Source organism: Scylla paramamosain, chromosome 36 (assembly GCF_035594125.1).
Source record: "Scylla paramamosain isolate STU-SP2022 chromosome 36, ASM3559412v1, whole genome shotgun sequence".
In the NCBI taxonomy this organism is placed as follows: domain Eukaryota; kingdom Metazoa; phylum Arthropoda; class Malacostraca; order Decapoda; family Portunidae; genus Scylla; species Scylla paramamosain.
The window spans coordinates 14264408-14284407 of NC_087186.1; the positions used below are offsets into that span (position 1 = coordinate 14264408).

Consider the following 20000-nt stretch of genomic DNA (forward strand, 5'->3'; position numbering starts at 1 on the left):
GCAGAACCTTCGGCAGGAGAGACGAGAGAGGCGGGAGAGACACAGAGACCGGGAGTTCAACAGAGACACACGGAGAGGCAAGACTTAGATTTTCTCTGCTCTGCTCTTCACTTCGTCGCCGCCTTTGCCAGGAGACGCAAGAGAGAGATGGAAATGGATAGTTTTAAGAGAGAATAAGTAGAGAAAACTGTTAATTCTAGACAGTTTTAAAAGACGTCGAGGTTTTAACAGATGTACAAGAATAAAAATAGAAATGAGTTAATTTTAGATATTTGTAAGATATAGAGACTGTTTTAGTACCTATACAAGGAGAATACGGAGATAAGAGGTGTTTTTGTTCTTCTTTTCCTTATTTTTTAATTTATCTTCCTCTCCTTAATTCTTCTCTCTCTCTCTCTCTCTCTCTCTCTCTCTCTCTCTCTCTCTCTCTCTCTCTCTCTCTCTCTCTCTCTCTCTCTCGTTAATTCTTCTCCTATTCTTTTTTTCTTCACTTTCTCTTGTTAATTCTTCTATTTTTCATCCTTTTTTCTCTTCTCTTCTCTTTCTCTCGTTTAGTTCTTCTCCTTTTCTTCCTCTTCTACGTAATACACTATTCCTTTCATTGTCTAATTTCTTGTCTATTGCGTCTTTTCTTCATTCATTTTCTCATCATTCATTATTTTTTCTCCCGCATTACGCTGTGCTTCTTTTCCTCCTTGTTTTTCCTTTTCTTTATCACATCATGTCGCATTTTTCATCTCACAGTTAACGTCATGAATAATAATTTTCAACTCCAAACTCCTTAAAAAATACGTCATTGAAACACCAAAATTCCCCCCAAAACACGTCATTTAAACCTTAAAACTAAAAACACATAATTTATATATCAACATTCCTTAAAACACGTCATTTCTATTCAAAAACCCTAAAAAACACGTCATTTATATTTTTTAAACACCTTAATAACACGTAATTCAAATCCCTTAGGCACTCCACTTCAACTCGTATAACGCTAAAAACATTTATTTCAATCCCGTCTCCCTCTCCCCCCTAAAAAAAAAAAGAGAAGAAAAATTAAATACGTCATGTTAATATTCTCCACTAAACGCTCTTGTTACATCACTTCACTCCAAGGTTATTTTGTCATTTCTTAATTCCTAGGACCATATTCTGAAACACAGCTGCTCGCATCTCCACTTGTTTCAAAAGGCTCTAGTTGAAATGACACGGGTTTTTAAGGGTGTTTTTTTAGGGTTCTAGTGACAGATTAACAATATTTCAACATTATTAACGGGAGAAATGCTTCGGAAATATTTCTGATCGCATCTCCACTCCTTTCAAAAGACTAGTTGAAGTGACACGGGTTTTTAAGGGTGTTTTTTAGGGTTCTAGTGACAGATTAGCAATATTTCAACATTATTAACGGGAGAAATACTTGAGAACGCGGCTAATCATCTCTGTGGCCTTTGAAAAAAATAATCGTGGTGAGAGGGCGAAGCGTTTCAGAATGTGATCCTTCATGTCTTTCATCATTATAATAAGTCATTGGAACATTTCAAGATTTAAGTTATTTTTAAACAAGCCACTCCCCCACACACTCTCTCTCTCTCTCTCTCACCTTGACTTTAACTGGTGCACGCTACATCCCACACGCTTGCTCTCTCTACTCTCACTTGCGCCACCACTGTCCTCTCCCTACTGGTTCGCTCACTCGCTCACTCCCATTTTCTTCATCCTCACCTCTTGCACCTCTTCCTCATATGAGTTGCCACGCCGCTTCCTCTCTCTCTCTCTCTCCTTTGTGTCGGTCTTCCTTCCTTTTTCTTTACTCATTTTTTTCTTTCTTTATTTCTTGACTTATCTTCTTAATTCCTTCCTTCCACATACTATTTACGTCTCTCTCTCTCTCTCTCTCTCTCTCTCTCTCTCTCTCTCTCTCTCTCTCTCTCTCTCTCTCTCTCAAGGGTTCAAAACATCCTGTTCTTTTGTTAAGAGAGGATGTGCAGATTCTGGCGCTTATAAATCTTTCAGTTTTAAGATTATTATGTAATTTATAAATCCTGAGTTTCCTGGTTTTTTGTTTGTTTATTCACTGCTGTTTATTGTTTGTTTAGTTTCCGATCTTTTTATGTTTGTTTTAGTCTTTAAACCTTCGTGCATTCTCTATTATTATTTTTTTTATTTACTGGTATAGATTTAGATTCTATTCGTTCTAAAACTGGTAATAAGAGATTGTATATATTTTAAGTTATTTTTTTCTCTTCACTATTTTTTTCGTGTTTTCTTGAATCTATTTATTTTATTTCAAATGTGTTTGCTGATAATTTTTTTTGTACTCTTGTTTCTTGAATCTATAGTTTATTTTTGAAGTTAGGAAAACTGACATAAGGAGAGAGAGAGAGAGAGAGAGAGAGAGAGAGAGGTGAAAGGTGCAAGAAGGGAGGGAGATGCGAACCTTGAGGCACTCCGTTCACCTTGACTCCTGATACCACGAGAGGAGGAGGAGGAGGAGGAAATTGCACCTAATAACACACCCCACACTCCCACACTCGAGGAAACACTGGAGTCATAAATAAACAGTGTAATGTGGGGAGGCTGTCATCCCATCTAACCTTGGAGTGCCCGTGTTGATTGATCTTGATCTTGACTTAAAATATGATGAGATTGTCCGTAAGATAATGAGCTGTATTAAGAGGCGCTCTCACCACAACGGTTTTCAAAGGCCACGGAGACGATCAGCCGGGTTCTCAAGACTGTTTCTTCTTCAAATAATATAGAAATCTTGTTAATGCGTCTCTAGCGCCATAAAAACATCCTTGAAAAACCGCGTAGCTTCAACTAGAGCCTTTTGAAAGAAGTAGAGATGCAGCGCAGAAGTGTTTCAGAATACGGATTAACGCTGGTTTTTATAAGATTTTTTTTTTTTTTGTAACGGATAGGCATAGATAGATAGATAGACAGATGGGTAGACGGATGGGCAAACAAATACAGTGATAGATGATGTCCTTCCTGTTTTGGGACAGCTAGGTGTAGATATAGATAGGTAGATAGGTTAACAGATTAATATGTTGAAGGATAATGTTTTTCCTATTTTTCTGTCTTTTCTCGTATCAACACTATTTTCAAAGGCCACAGAGATGATTGGTCAGTTTCTCATGAGTTTTTCCTATTGACGATGAAGAATACTTGTTAAACTATCACTGGAATCATGGAAAATCCTTGAAAACTTCCAATCAATAGTAAATACGTTGAAATGTTAATAAATGGTCTTGTGTTCCAAAATGTTCTCACATTTTGTAATAGGAAAATAAATGTCATATTTTTTTTAAGTATTATCCATGGCCTTACTGTGTGCTATGAAATTAAATAATAGTTTTTTTTTTTTTGTATATAAAGTCTTATGAAGTTACCTAACAGTTTTTTTTTTTTTTTTTATATATATATACCAAGTTCTATATGTTACGAAGTTAGCCAATATTTTTTTTTTTCTCATATACCACGTCTCTGCATTCAACTCCCGTGCTCTTCTAGGAAATAATGGCATGCCTCATAATAATTCTAGCCTTGATTCAGGTTACGTCCTTGCACTTCTAACAACCTCGCTGGCCTACTCTTCCTCTCTCGCCTCCTCTTCCCCATCCCTCCATCAGGCCTCCCCTCTCCTTCACTCCTTCCCTCCTCTATCCCTCTCTTTCTTTCCTACTTTTACTTTTCCCTCTTCCTCTCCATACCCTCCCTCCATTCATACCTTTTATCCCTCCCCCATCCATCCCTCCTTCCTCCCTCCATCCCTCTTTCTTTCCTACTTTTATTGTTTCCCGCTTTCATTCCATGCCCATCCTCCCTCCATTCATACATCAACTCCCCCACTCTCTCATCACTTTCCTCCACTTCCTCACGCTTCCTCCACTCTCTCCATCCCTCCCACCCTTTCCTTTCTAAGCATCAATCAAACTAGCCACTTGGAGACAGTGGAAGTAACATTTGAAACACTGATTCGAAATATTTGCACTTCGTTCTTTCATCAAGACTATTAATTTAACTTTTCTTTTTTTTTTTTTTTTTAAGAGTGGCTTAAACGGTCATTTGAATTATCGAAAGCAAACTTGAAAACTTTATATCTTACTTTACGGTTCATTACAAGTAGCTGGTTCGAGGCAATGAAACGTTATATCATCAGAATTGTTTACTTACGTTTTCATGGGTGTTCTCTCATTAATGTAAGATACTCTTTACTAATAATCATAAAAAAAAAAAAACACACACTTGAAAACCTTAACACTTACTTTAAAGATCGTTAAAAGCAGCTGAGACAATAAAACGTTGAGATATAAACCAATGAACCTTATGAACCTTCAGGCTTCACACTTCCCAGTACTCACAGATATAAATACCTCAGCGTCTGCACATGAAGGTCAAGGGCGTGCCATATCAACTCAAACTTTCACTAGCATTGAATTCTCGTCACATCCCACAACTTGGCACCCCACTTCGCTCAGTATTGTGAAGCGCTCTGCCCTCTCACCATGGCTATTTTCAAAGGCCACAGAGATGATTAGCCAGGTTCTCAAGAGAGTTTCCCTTATTAATAATATAGATATCTTGTTAGTCTGTCGCTAGAACTATAAAGACACCCTTAAAAACTCGTGTATTTTCAAACAGAGCCTTTTCGAATCCTCCCCATTGCTTCGAATGATCATGAAGCACTTTGACGTGACTATATTCATAACACATACAGTACTCGGATATTGAGACACCTACCTTTTCTTAAAATGTTGATTCTTTCCATCAATCGTCAGTTTCCAATGTGGTTCTTGCTCAAGGTGAAAGAAGAGGCGAGGGGAAGAAGAGGCGTGCGTCCTACCCCTACCAAGGTCAGGAGCACACTGAAGTGGTATTCTTGTGTGGCCACGCAACACATAATAGAAAATGGGAAGCGAAGTGTTTATATTGCTTGGGATTTTATTGAAGCACATGAGTTCACTACGAGCTTAAGAAGAAGAAGAAGAAAAAAAAAAGAATGATGAATGAAAAAAGGAATACATGGATAGGTCGATATGTTAAATAAAGTAATATACAGCAAAGTCTAATTAAGAAGCGAATTATACCTTAGTTAGACACTGCTGTTTATTATTTATTTATTATTATTATTTTATGTAGGAGGGAATCGGGCCAAGGGCAAGAAAAAAAAAAAAAAAAAAAAAAGAAAAGCTGAAAAAAAGGTCCGCTGAGGCACCAGTCCCCAAATGCTGCCAAGATGATCATCCAAAATTTGATAACTGTTTTGAAATTGAAGCCTCTTTAAACATTTCCCTTCAAACTTATCTTTTCTCTCTCTCTCTCTCTCTCTCTCTCTCTCTCTCTCTCTCTCTCTCTCTCTAATGTGTAACTCATTCAAACATCACACTTACAAATGCTTAACAAGTTTTATTTTACATTATATTACAGGAGCATAAAGTTTTATTCATTTATTTCATTCCATTACTTTTTTTTTTATGAACCAAAACAAAAGGTATATACTTTTTTTATTATTTAATTTAGATGTAAAAAGATAACGGTTTTTGTGCAATAAGAGAAGAAAAATCGAAAAAAAAAATAGCGAAGTTTTCTTTTTTCGATACACAATAAATCATAACTTAAAAGAATCACACATTTTTTTTTTTTTGTTAAAGAAAATACAATAAGAATACATTAGGAAGGCATATGATTAATTAAGTGAGACCTTTTCTCTTTCATGTATATCACTCATGTATTCCACACATCATAACATACGAAAAAAAAAAAAATCGTCACAAGGATAGAGCAGAAAATAAAATAAATGAATAAATAAAATAAACAAATAAATATAAAACAACAAATAAAAAAAACTCAGAAATCGTCATAAAGATAAAGAAAAAATAAATAAATAAAAAATAATGAAATAAAATGCAGAAACACAGGAGCCACACCGCCTAAAAAGTGAAGATAATTTTGAGTGTTTCCAGGTCAGAAGAGTGGAAGGTTGCCCACACTTCTGGGGCCCCTTGGAGTGTGGCACTGTGCCCTCCTTCACCTGGCGCCGGCACTGACCAGGCCACGGCAGCAGCAGCAATGAAAACATGCACCCTAACAAATCCTAGCAGTGTCCTTTGATAACACACTGGTTCTGTACATGGTGTCCAAGAACAGACTGAAATTAAGACGGTGAATATTTGCGGCTTAATCATTTCTTCTATGATATAAATTAAGATGATGAATTTTTGGATCAATATAAACATCTTTTTCTTCTACGACAAAGATTATGATGATGAATTCAGGGTTTAAACATTTTTGCTATGGTAAAATTTAAGAACGTAAATTTTATAGTTTAATTATCTTTTTCTTTTATGACAAAAACTGACGAGATGAATTTTTCGAATCTAATCACATAACTTTTCAATGGTTGACGATACAAATTTTTATCAAAGAAGAAAAAAAAAATGCTTGGAATAATTCTCAAAATTAGTCTCCAAAAGTATTAGAATAACTGGGACACCTTGTATATGTATTTCTCTGAGATATTTGAATATGTATGTATGTATGCATGTCATGGATGAATTAGGTAGACAAACGTGGTGGTAACTGTATAAATTAACATGGGTGAGGTTAAGTTAGCTTAGGTTACAACAGAAGCTGGTAAGCGAAGGTGTGTAGTACTTGTAGTATTGTATACAGGACAGTATACCCTCAATATTGGGAAAGTTAGCTGTAGTGAATACTTTAAGCTCATCTAACTTATCAAACAAGCCTTGCAATTAACAAACTCTAGATCTTTATAAGCAAAAATACAACGAACTCATCAGAACCTCTTGAACGAACATTGTATTTAGCGAAATAATGTTTTGTTGGATGCACTAGCATCGTTAAAAATCGGAGTAAACCATTAGTTAAATACACATTGCCAAATGACTCCTCTAATGACCTGAGTTTGCTAAAAGACCTTTCTGTTATGGCACTCAAGTAGAACTAATTCTTCAGCATAATAAACTATATAGCCTTCTTTCCAGAATAATCTGAGGGTTCACTGCCAGGATAATTCTAACATAAGATGCCTTGTTCATTGCAGCATCAGTAAGCAGTGTGTGTGTGTGTGTGTGTGTGTGTGTGTGTGTGTGTGTGTGTGTGTGTTTGCCTGACTTGAAAATGGCCCAGGATTTGCTTGGGTTCACGTGTTAAAAATAAGATCACATCACACCAACAGCCAGCCAGCCGAGACACAGAAGTAATCAAGCCGTGCCATCACCTGACACTCGGACAGATGGGAATAAAAATCTGGACAACACAAACATACGTACATAAAGACAAAAAAAAAGGAAAAATGAGTTAGATTATCTTTTAAAACCGTTGCCTTCACCAGAAACACACGCAGGATGGAGGCAACTGGCAGCATTCACAGGAAACACACACTTTGGAGATACTTCTTGTGGCATCATACAGCTGACATTAATTCAAACTTGCTCTCTTTCTCAAGTTTCTCTCTTCTTCTTTCTTCAGGCTGAGATCAACTAAAGAATCTGTTTATGAACAGATGAGTCATGTATTTATCCTGTTTATTTATTTTATTTATTTTTTGTGAAGGGCACTGGGTAAATGAAGGGTTGAAAAAAGGCCCAGTGAGGTTACCAGTCCCTAAACAATAGAAACAGGACGATAAACCAAAATGAAAGTTGATAAATTGATAAAAAAAAAGTCTCTACAGTAAAATAAAAGCAGACTATAAAAAATAATAAGGATAAGCGAAAGAGATATTTATGTCATACTCAAAATGCCACAAATCTCAAGCAGGAAAATGTGCGTTTCCCATGAACTCACTAATTCATCTCTAAATCACACGTAAAGAGCGAGCTCTTTACCAGCTCACCCTTCACAACAGCCACACCTTGGAGGCAATCACTGCTGGCACACACCACAACGCTAACCCCTAAACGCAAACTGTAATGCATAAATCAGAGAAAAAAGAACTCTCTCGTGCCCTTGAGAGACGAGGGAGGCTCACATTCAAATAATACCTAAAAGCAATCCAATTTTTCTATAACACCAATTACAAACTGAAACGCGATAAATCAGTAGCAGCAGAGAGCGAGAGAGAACAGCGCAGGATACAGAAATGAAAGGAAATGGCAGGAATCCCAAATAGGGTTGCCAGTCGTCAGTCCCGCCACAGGAAGGCTACAGGGCAGCGTGAGTGAAATATTGTCACTCATAAACAAACCACCCAATTCATTTAACGATTTTTGTTTAGATTTTTAGTGCAGTGTGTTGTGTGTTTGTATATATATGTAGATGCTTTTTGTCATGTTCTGGCCATGTGAGGTTTAAAAGTCATCAAAATTCACTTGATTTTCACCTTAGGAACTAAAATATTGGACTGGTTTTCATTTTGAGAGCTAAAATATTACTGGTTTCTCATCTATTCCTGAAAAGATGAAAGAAACACCCAGGCAGTTTGTTCATGGCGAGAATATTCAGTTTTTAATTTTTCTCCTATTACGCATTATGTGAGTGAGGCAGAAAAAGAGGGATCCTTGGGCCAGCACAGAGCAACACGCCACACCCAACAAGCACCATAAGCCAGCACTGCCCTGGCCTGATGGATACCACCTAACCTCACCTCACCACAAGACACGGACCTCAAAACAGGCAGAAATTTGACAAGCTTTGTGGGACTGACGACTTGGTGGGGGTAGGGGGTATGTAAGGAAGGCGCAACAACATGTCCGTTCCTTCCAAGCAGTGAATGAAGGCGTGAAAAGAAACGGTTTGAGATACGCCGACAGACTCTGTGTTCCTTGGCAGGGCGCCACGGACACCTGACTAGATGATTGTCACTCAGAAGGGATGATCACTAGTAAGACGAGGCCGGCACAGGGCTTGGGCTTATGAACCATGGGGGAAATCCGCACTAATTTTTGCTAGACACTAGCTGAGTGGTATGCAGGAAGGGGAGACGGAAATATAGGGAAACAATGTAGCCTGATTCACACTTCTAGATTCCCAGAGGCAGGGACAAGAGAGGACTGGGAGGAAGGAGTGATTAGTTAGTATTGGTTACATGTACATATATACACAGAAAACCTGAAGCTAAACCAAAAAATATGCTGTGTTACTGTCCTTCCTCTCACCTATGTCTAGAGCTGATATGGTAAGTGTTAATGTTGGTTAAAGCTAGTGAATATTTGTGTATTTGGAGGTTTTCGATTTACGATTAATTACAACAGCATGAAAGTGTTCTCTATCGATGTTTTTTGTCCTTAAGAGTAATAGGGAATAGGACGTAGCAATTAGCGGAAGATTTTTTTTTTATCAGTATTCCTTTCAGGTTTTTTTTTAATCATTCTCTTTCTTACTATGAAAAAGAAAACTGAATGAGTGGCAAATATGTGCAGTCTTGGTATACTTATCTAATAATAACAAGATATAATTCCCCAATAACCACAACAACGCATAACAAGATCAACACATTCGTGTCCTGCAAAATAGATCTATAACGTGAATTCATCAGAAAATATAACTATGTATCTTTTTTTTAACTGAAATGTGTGGGAGCTGCCGGCCACACCTGTACATCAAGTTTTCTGTGTATACAAGGGCAAGCTAATGGCAGAGGAATGAGTGCCTATAATGGTAGATGTAGAAGGCTAAATAGGAATTATATTTAGATAAAGTTAACTATCGAAGTCGAGGATGAGAATCTGATACACTATAGAGAATTGAGAATAGATTGTAAATGGCAATGGAGGTTATATAAAAATGTCAATTATAGCCAATGGGTCAACCAACTATCTTGTTATAAAATATGTATTGCTAAACTCTGTCTGTTCCGTTCTATTCAGATAACACTATAAAAATGTTTAAAAACCAGCTACTTATTAGCAAACATCAACCAATGGCGTATATGAAAGACTAGCCTTAACAACCAGTAATACAAAAGTAATGGTAATAATCGTATCACCCTTGTTCTGACCCCTTCAACTTTAGGGCACTACCAATAAGTAACAATTTATGACGCTGGAGGTAAAAAAACAGTGACATCATCATCATCATTGGGAGCTATCTCGGCAGGGGACTGACAGAGAGAGGGAAAAAAAAATGAAAAAATAAAATAAATATACAAGTGAGGCGTCAACACCACATGCGGAAACCTTCCCTATTTGTTTTAATATATCAAGAAACATTACCAGATTAGAAGAATATAAACTTTCAATCAGAACCAACCAACCGACCTTGACTAACCTACAACGAACGTCATGCGAGTAAAAAGTGCGACGCTTTGAATATGCCAAAAAGCAGTACAAGCTTAAACTGGAGGTGAACTGAATGGACAGCAGTCGATGCTTGAGGGATCAGCTCACTGGGGGTTCAGGGTTCAGGGTTCAAGGGTCGCGGGGCTCAAAAGTAAACCGTTCCTGTCCGGGGTCCCATCAACCCTTCCGCTGGGACCACTGGCGGACCACAGACCCACCTCGTTAGGAAGACACATTGTCAAACTATTTGTTGGTGAAGTGGTAGATGTCTCGGGGCTATGAGCAGTGTATGTCTAGCTAGAGGGATGTCCGGTGAGTCAGGAGCCGCTATTTTAACGCAGGATTGTGTGACTACTTGCTTCTGTCTGTCTTCTTTCTCTCGGAACACTGGGATAGTTGAGTGTTTTCAGTTTATCTGTTTACTTGCTTCACTTTGTCTTCTTTCTCTCAGATATTTGCAGGAGTTTTCAGTTTATCTTTGTATTGTGTGACCATTTGCTTCTGCTCGCCTTCTTTCTCTCAGACTGGGATTGCTAGGCGTTTTCAATTTATCTTTTTACTTGGTACATTTTCAATTTATCTGCTTACTTGCTTCACTTCGTCTTCTTTCTCTCACAACTTCGGAATGACTATATATTTTCACTTTATCCTTTTATCCCTCAAAACATCAATTCATCTTTCTTATCTCAAAATATTGTGAGAACCAGACATTTTAATTCATCTTTTCATTTTGTAAAATGTCAATTAATCTTTTAGTCACTCAAAACATCAATTTATCTTCTTACATGAGAATACTGTGACAACCAAGCATTCTAATCCATCTTTTTATCTCTCAGAACATCAATTTCTATTTCTATTTTGGAATTTCGTCTATATTTCTATTTTGGAATTTCGTGACAACCAGGCATTTCAGTTTCTTTTTTTTTTTTTTATCTCTGAAAACATTAATTCATCTTTTCTCTCAGAACATCAATTTATAATTTTTTTATCTTATATTATTATGATTGCCAGATATTTTAACTTATCTTTACATCTCTCTGAGCATTGTGATTAGTACATCAATTTTATGTTTTTATCTTTCATCACATCAATTCCAATAATAACTTTACTTTATCCATTTGTCTGTCAGAACGTTACGACAACACTTCAATTAGTCTTTAATTCTCTCACTGTCAACTGAGAGTCTAGACCAATCACCCAAAATTTATGAAGACACTTTAACATCACCATTATTGATTCTACTACTTAATATTTCTTCCCACTTTCTTTATATACTCTCATCTTTATTTTGATTCATGCGTTTTCCAGTTGCAAATTTTTTTTTATTTCTTTATTCTGCTTACTACTTGTTTTATTAATTTTCCACTAGTAAATAGCAATAGCACTTATTTTTGCCCATTTACCTATTTATTACTCATTCTAATTCATTTGTTTTCCCAGAAGCATGTTTTTTTTATTGCCTGTTTGTCTGTTTATCCATTTATTATTTTTTCTGATTAATTTATTTCTCTGATAGCACATTTTTTGTTACCTATCTGTTTATGGTTACCTGTCATCTGTCTACTTGTTTCTAAGTCTCAAGGGTTGTCACTGGGGGCTGCAATTCGACACAATAATATGAAAGAGAAGCAGGGAGGAGGCTGGGACCGTCCTCACTCATGACTTAAGGACTTAATACTAGATATAAAATTAACCTAAACAGATTAATAGAAACATTCCACAGTATGTATGTATGTATGTAGCAGCAAGATCATGTTAAGCGTTTACATGTCCTCAAGATTATATGTATGCATGTGTGTGTATGTGTGTGTGTGTGTGTGTGTGTGTATATGTGTGTGTGTGTGTGTGTGTGTGTATAAGTGTTATTAATGGTGTGTATGTGGGTGTGTGTGTGAGTGTGTGTGTGTGTGTGTGTGTGTGTGTGTGTGTGTGTGTGTGTGTGTGTGTGTGTGTGTGTGTGTGTGTGTGTGTGTGTGTGTGTGTGTGTGTGTGTGTGTTTAGCAAGTCAGTGAGTGTGTATGTGTGTTTGTGTGTATATCTGACAGTTTAACAAGTCAGTGTATTTACCTAGTTGTATTTACCTAGTTGTAGTGTACGGGAGGGGTGTGTGTATGTGTGTATGTGCGCATGTGTATATACTTGAGGGTTTAACAAGTCATACATGATAAATACATTTGTGCTTTTTGATACACATCTTTGATTTCTTCCCAGGTTGAAGGCTGCGGGTCATTCCCTCCTCCTCCTCCCTGACTGGCCGGCTACTCCTTGAGGTGACTCCCGGTGGTCCTACTGAGGTGACGAGTGGCGGCCGCACACCCTCCCTCACCTCCCTCCCCTTACTCACCTCACAATGTCCCATGGCTTTAATATTTTCCCTTCCAAGTACTCCTGATAAAATGTAGTGTATTGAAAGATCTAAAATGTCCTTAATGTAAGTAGTAGTAATAGTGGTAGTAGTAGTAATAGTAGTAGTAATAGTGGTAGTAGTTCCCTGTTGCTATCGTTGATTTGGTGTGTTCATGTAGCAGGATGTTAGGTTATAATTTATGTATGACAGAAGGTGTTTTGGTTGCGCGTTAATTTATAGTGTGTTGAATATCTTACGTGTATATCTATGACACTTTTAAACCTTTTTTTTTTTATCATGTTATAACAAGTACGAGTTTTTTTCTTTTCTTCTGGTGGGGGTGGGGCTGTCTGTCTAATTATAGCATTCAATAATTTCAAACGAAATAACTGGTCGCACCCTTTCTGCGATAACATTTCACTAAGTATCGATCGTGTCGCAGATAATGTTTTTCCACAAGATACGAGTACACGTCCAACAAACATTCTCTCCCTCGGACACCACTAACACGGCAAAGCTCATTGGAAAGTTATCAAAATTGGCAGTTAATCTCTTATCATCCCCACAAACCAAGTGAGGTGGGTGACGCCGTGCTGAGGGAAGGGACTCCACAACACACCACCTCACCACTCGGGCTCTCGAGGAACACTGTGCAGCTGGCTATTGTTTCCTGGGCCAGAGCAGATGCCTGAGCTACTTGTCTTCCCGCAGCCCCAGCAGGTTCTTGATGGTCTTCTGGGCCTTAGCGAGGGGTGCCTTGGAGGTCCGTGGTTCTTTCAGCATGGAGTGAGGTAGGTTGAGGGCGAGGGGATCTCGTAGCCTGTCTAAGTCCTTGTGGAGCTCTGCCAGACGGTTCTTGAGCATGTTGTACTTTTCCACGTTGAGTCCCAGTTTCTTGGCCTTCTTGTGGAAGCAGAGGAGGAACTGTCTGTCGTGTACGTCAGGTAACAGGAATTCCTGCAAGGTGAGGGTGTGTCAGTGTGAGCGAATGACCTGTACTGTTCCACACATACACACATCTGCCTACACAACCAACTCCTTCCTTGTCTCACACACACCCAAGCCTGCCTGGATAACTAACAGCTTTCTTGCCTCACCTGTTTAGCCAGTACAGATACACATACACATACACACTTGCCTACAAAACCAATTCCTTCCCTGTCTCACACACACACACACAGATACACACAACTTACACCTCCCTAACACAAAACAACACCTTTCCTGCCTCACCTTTACCCTGCATAGAGGAAACACACATTGTCATCTCAAACCTACACCTATCCTACCTCATTTATTTACCAAACACAAACACACACAATACACTCACACCTGCCTATAAAACCAACACTTCCCCAGCCTCACTTGTTTAACCGATACACACACACATATGCACACCTGCCTAACACAACACCTAAGCCTCAACCTCACCTGTTTCGTCAGCACATAGTAAGCATAAGCTCCCATCGCCGTGCCGTAGGTGACAAAGTAAGTGACAGGCTCCATGATATCCCAGGAGTATTCCCACCAAGTCAGTCTGGCCAGAAACCCAAACTGCAGGGCCATGTATCCCAGCCCAGCCCAGGCCAGGATGGTGGTACGGCGCTCTGCTGCCTTCACTAGGTCCTCACGTTTCTGTTGTGGTGAGGGGGTGTGTCATTTATGAGGCAGTGTATGAAGGAAACTTGCATGCAGAAGGGAAAATATGATTACTCTTGAACAAAATTCACATGAAGAAGGAAGAAAAATGTGATTACTTACTCTTGTACAAAATTTACATGTAGAAGAAAGAAAATATGATAACCTTTGTACAACTTCTACGAAAGAAATAAGAAAAATATAATCACTTACTCTTGCATAAAATTCACACGCAGAAAGAAGAAAACATGACTACTTATTTACTGTTGGACAAAATTCACATGAACACAGAAGAAAAACAGGAAAAATACCCTATTCATACCTTTCCAGGAGGAGAAACTTGTGAAAACCTTTCCTATCTGTACCTTTTCATGAGAACCAATTTGTGAAGATGCTCTCTATCTACCTTTATAAGAGAAGGAAGTTGTGAGGACCTTCCCTATCCATACCTTTTCAAGAGTGGTGAGTTATGAAAATGTTCTGTCATACCATTTCAAGAGGAACCAGTTGTTACAATGTTCCCTATCCATACCTTTTCAAGAGTGGTGAGTTATGAAAATGTTCTGTCATACCATTTCAAGAGGAACCAGTTGTTACAATGTTCCCTATCCATACCTTTTCAAGAGGAGCCAGCTGTGTCTTCAGGTCCTCAATCTGAGCCAGGATGTCCCTCTCCTTCATAATCTGGTGCTGGTCCACATTGAGAGCCATGTACAGCTTGTTTACCAGCTGCCTCACATCTCCCATGTCACTCAGCTCCTCCTGCAACACACACACACACACACACACACACACACACACACACACACAGAGACTTGTGAATTATAAAAACATACAAACACCAATGCACATATGTTTATATATATAATATATATTATATATTCAGTATATATTATATATTAAATATATAATATACATATATATTATATATTTAATATATATCATATATTTGTATATTATGCTGCTTAAATTCTGTTTTATAGCTTCATTAAGTGTGGGCTGTACTCATGAAAAAATAACACACACACACACACACACACACACACACACACACACACACACACACACACACACACACACACACACACACACAGGCTTGTGAATTATAACACACACACACTGATGGACACGTTTCTATATGATTCTGTTTATACACTACATATTCTGTTTGCACTTTGTCTTGTTGCTTCATTTAGACTGTATAAACCTTGTAACCTTGAGTCTATATGTATGATGTATCTGTGAAGCTTTTGTGTGTGTGTGTGTGAGTGTTATTTCTTTCACAAGTTTAAATCTTTTCTGTTTTATTTTTCTCTGTGTGTTCTTCTGCTTTAGTGAGGGTGGGTCCCCTTTAGTGTGGCGGAGTGAAGGTGGCGGTGGTGGTGGTGGTGGTGGTGGTGGTGGTGGTGGTGGTGGTGCCTCAAGGATTCACCGGATTCAATTCCTGCATTCCTGGGTCCCTGTGTCTGATGGCAAGCTACTGTGAGGTTAAGCTTATTGTTTTTATTGTATGGAAAGTTTGTGTTTATTTAAAATATTTATTTATTTTTTATTTTTTTGTTTCATTGTAATTGTAATTTTTGTGGCAGATTTTTTCCCTTTTTTCTTGTTTATGGCCCGTGAAATTGTTTATAATTTCTTTCTTTCTTTTTTTTTTAAAGAGGGGGTTAGTTGTGAGAGGAAAAGTATATATATATATATATATATATATATATATATATATATATATATATATATATATATATATATATATATATATATATATATATATATATATATAAACAGTAGTGGTTTGTTTTTTTATCCTTATAAATAACATTGAATTATAAATATGTTATGAAATAATGATAAACTTATTTTAAGACAAAAAAAAAATATATATATATATATATATATTTCTCAGTATTATGCCAACAATGGGAGCAGTATTCATAATTACTGAAAAATCTCATGGAATTACAAAACTGTGTAGAAATGTGTGTTACTGATTAATTGATGAAATAACAGATTTACTGAATAGCAATAAAAAATGATAACTCTTCTGTATATTATATCAACAATTCATTAGTAAAAAACAAACAAAAAAACAATCATATGATCAGGTACACAATTATCAACATATAAAATAATTGCAGTAAAAGAATAATAACAATAAATAAATAAATAATAACAATATATAAATAAATGAATAAAAGTAGCAATAATAACATCTAAAGCACTAATGAGTTTTATGAGAAGCCATCAGATGAGGCAGCAGACATGAACAAGTGAGAGTAACAATGCTAATTAAGACTCCTTGCACCTGACTGACTGAAATAATGAAGGCAAGATCAATATAATGACAACTTTTCCTTTGTACTAATTGTGTCAAGCAGGAGAAGTGTCCCACATACTGACACGACTTTCTCTCCGTCAAATATTTTATCACAATTTTCACTTTTTTTTTTCTTTACTTTACAATCTTCTTCATTAATTGCATACTTTCCTGACATTTTTCTTTCTTTCTTTTTTCTTCTTTTTCTTCGCCTTCATTGCGTCAAGCAGGAAAATTGTCCCACATTTTGACAGAACCTTCTTTTTGTCAAGCATTTCATTCATCATAATTTTAACTGCTAAATGCAATAAAAATTAATGCCCCTTTGAAAGTTACACACAAGATAAAAAAATGAAGAAAATATCACTCTTTAATAAGTAATTAATATTAACATCCATCTTTAAAAGGTAATTAAAAGAGAAGCATTAAGGGAAAGCACGATTCTTAAAACACTAATTAACGAATCTTCTGAAATAACGATGAGAGAAACACACAAGAGAAAGTATCAGTTGTTCCAGATACACGTATTAACTGCCAATTAGCTCTCTCTGAAGTGCTAATGATCCACATCTAACCATCCACTTCACTCGTGTTAATTAAAGCAATACAATCTCATGGAATGTGGCAGTTCAATATCTCAGACTGTAAACACAAACCATTATCACTTAGAACCGCTGTCAAATAGATGATATGTCGGTATGAGTATAGATAGACACTCGGAACCATTCCAAAGTTGATGATATGTACGTATGAATATAAAAAAAAGATACGTATAATTTAAAGTTGATGATGTGTAGGTATGAATATAAAAAGACACGAATTATTTAGAGCCATTGCAAAGTATATGTAATGTAGATACAAATATACAAAGATAAAAGGTAGCACTTGTAAATCGTTATCCTTTAGAACCCTTGCAAAATAAATATGTAGATACGAATATAAATAGACAAAAACTAGCACATAAATATCTTATGGAAGTGAGAAACAAAACTATTATCACTCAAAAGAACATAAAAGTAAATTATGACTTGAAGACAAGCAATGAAAAAGACACTAATTAATCTTTCAGTAACTTGAGAAAACACAGTCTAATATCTGTCAGAACAACGAGAAGTTAATTAAAAGAAACTATAATTACCATTCAAAACAATAAGGAACTATATTATAACGATATACTGCTAATTAAACACAACAAACTAACCGTACACACCACCCACAGTAATTAAACTTTTCAACAAGTCATAACAACACGCAATACCTCACAGTATAATGGAAAAAAAAAGGAAACAAAACAAAACAAAAACAAAAACAAAAATAAAAGAAACAAGAGGCAAGGAATAAGAAAATAAATAAATAAAACAAATGATATTTAGTTTTAAGACTCATAAAAACAGAGGGAAGAAAGCAAGGGAAACAGAGAAAAGAAAACAAGGGAAAATGAGAAAAGAAAGGAAAGAAAACAGAGAAACGAAAGTAAGAGAAAATGAGAAAAGAAAGCAAGAGAAACTGAGAAAAGAAAGCAAGGGAAACTGAGAAAAGAAAGCAAGAAAAACTGAGAAAAGAAAGAAAGCAAATGAAAAAAAAGAAAAGAAAAGGAAACTGGGAGAAGAAACCAAGGAAAACTGAAAAAAATAAATAAATAAAAAAGTGTCATATAGAACAATCAGAAATAAATTAGGATAACAAGTCAGTAATAACGAGAGATTAACAGCCTGGGAAACAAAGGACACGTCACCAAGGACACAGGAGAGGGAGAAGCTGGGTGGTGATTTGCATGGTAGCGCGGCAGAACAATGACGGAATGAGGTTGGGAGTGTTTGCCCTTGACTTGTGTGTGTGCGTGTGCGTGTGTGCGTGTGTTGTCTCTCATGTTTTAGTTGTTTTTAATGTAAGATTTATTGGAATTATCATATGTCCTGTATTTAGCGGTCAATGAAATATCTATGTATCTATTTATCTATCTATCTGTGTGTGTGTGTGTGTTTGGATCGGAGTCAGCAAGGTCAAGGTCACATTCACTGCGTATATCACAGTTACCCGTGTAATAATTGCTGTGTTTACTAATAATGTTTTCCTATCAATTAGATGAAAAAATTCAGACATTAGACAACATACTGACACACTTTCCTTTTAAAACATACATCTATACGCTCCCTGTACCCTAAAAAACACTTCATCTATTCCCTTTCCCCTTTAAAAATTACATTAACACCCGCCTAAAACAACGAATTTACACTATTTCACCAAACAAACACATCTACACCGATCCTAAAATCCTAAAAATACATCTAAACTCTCCCTAAAACCCTAAAAACACAGCTACACCTTCCCTTAGACCCTAAAAAATACTCTCTTTACCCTCCCTCACAGAACACACTAGACTGTAACGCAGAGAGCAGGCCTACCAGGGTGAGCTTCTGTCCCGACGGCACCTCCACTCTGTACCGCACGTCGTTGATGATCAAGTCGAAGTCGTTCATCAGTAGAGACTCGATGCTGTCGGAGGAGGAAATGCGCGTGCCATCTGGTGGTGAAGAGTATGTGTTAGTGAGGTGAGAGAGGCTGTGTAGGAGGTTATCCAGGAACTAAGTGACTACTACTGCTACTACTACTACTACTACTACTGTTGGTGTTGCTACTACTACTACTGCTGCTGCTGCTACTACTGCTGGTATATACGTGTGTTGGGGAGAGGTTAGAGAGAGTGTGGAATATTTTCTTCTACTATTACTAAAGCTACTACTACTACTACTACTACTACTACTACTACTTGTGTTAAACGCTTTGCTCTCTCACCACGACTATTTTCAAAGGCCACAGATAATTAGCCCGGTTCTCAAGACTATTTTTCCGTTTCATAACGTACAAATCTTGCTATGCTGCCACTAGAACCATAAAAAAAAACATCCTTAAAAACACGTGTAGCTTCAAACAGAGAGACTTTTGAATGTAATGGACGTGCGGCGCGGAAACGTTTCAGAATACGGTCCTTAGAGTGTGGAGAATATGAAAACACACAAACAAACACACACACACACACACACACACAAACACAGGAACATTCATGATTTTAAAGATAGATATGAGAAACTAATTTATAAAGACGGGACAATACAAACTGACTCCATCCTGTAAAAATACAATTACGTAAGAACACACACACACACACACACACACACACACACCTCCTCAATACACACTTCCTACCTGCCCCCCGCGCACATCCCGACTCACCTACGGTTCTAAGGACAACCCTGTCAATGCCGTGGTCCTCGTGGGTGAGCTGATCCACGAGGTCCTGCACGGTGTGGGTGACGGGGCGGAGAGTGAAGCGGCAGCGGTCATTGCGGGAGGGAAGCGGCACTGTGAGCTGCGGCAGGCCGTTACATACCGTCACCGTCACTCCTGCAATGTGTTACGATAGGTTAGGTTACTGTTAGAGAGAGAGAGAGAGAGAGAG

At 37.3% G+C, this 20000-nt stretch overlaps 2 protein-coding genes across 5 annotated transcripts in view; both read right to left on the bottom strand.

Moving 5' to 3' along the window:
- The window catches only part of LOC135091048 (calcium/calmodulin-dependent protein kinase type 1G-like), a 24163-nt gene extending 19263 nt beyond the window's left edge, over positions 1-4900 (bottom strand). The window contains exon 1 of one of the 4 annotated variants that reach the window (XM_063988384.1): positions 4741-4900. The gene's annotated coding sequence lies outside the window, so the exon portion shown is untranslated. Of the gene's footprint in view, positions 1-1597; positions 1697-4740 lie in introns of those variants that run through there. The other 3 variants (XM_063988380.1, XM_063988382.1, XM_063988381.1) reach the window with 3 other exon arrangements.
- Positions 4901-5386: 486 nt separating this feature from the next.
- LOC135091050 (calcium uniporter protein, mitochondrial-like) overlaps positions 5387-20000 on the bottom strand; it is a 165735-nt gene continuing 151121 nt past the window's right edge. Inside the window, exons 4-8 of the mRNA XM_063988386.1 lie at positions 19775-19945; positions 18946-19064; positions 14842-14988; positions 14020-14223; positions 5387-13545 (exon numbers count right to left, since the gene is read on the bottom strand). Coding sequence (XP_063844456.1) covers positions 13282-13545; positions 14020-14223; positions 14842-14988; positions 18946-19064; positions 19775-19945 — 905 coding nt within the window. The 3' untranslated portion in view covers positions 5387-13281. The remainder of the gene's footprint in view (positions 13546-14019; positions 14224-14841; positions 14989-18945; positions 19065-19774; positions 19946-20000) is intronic.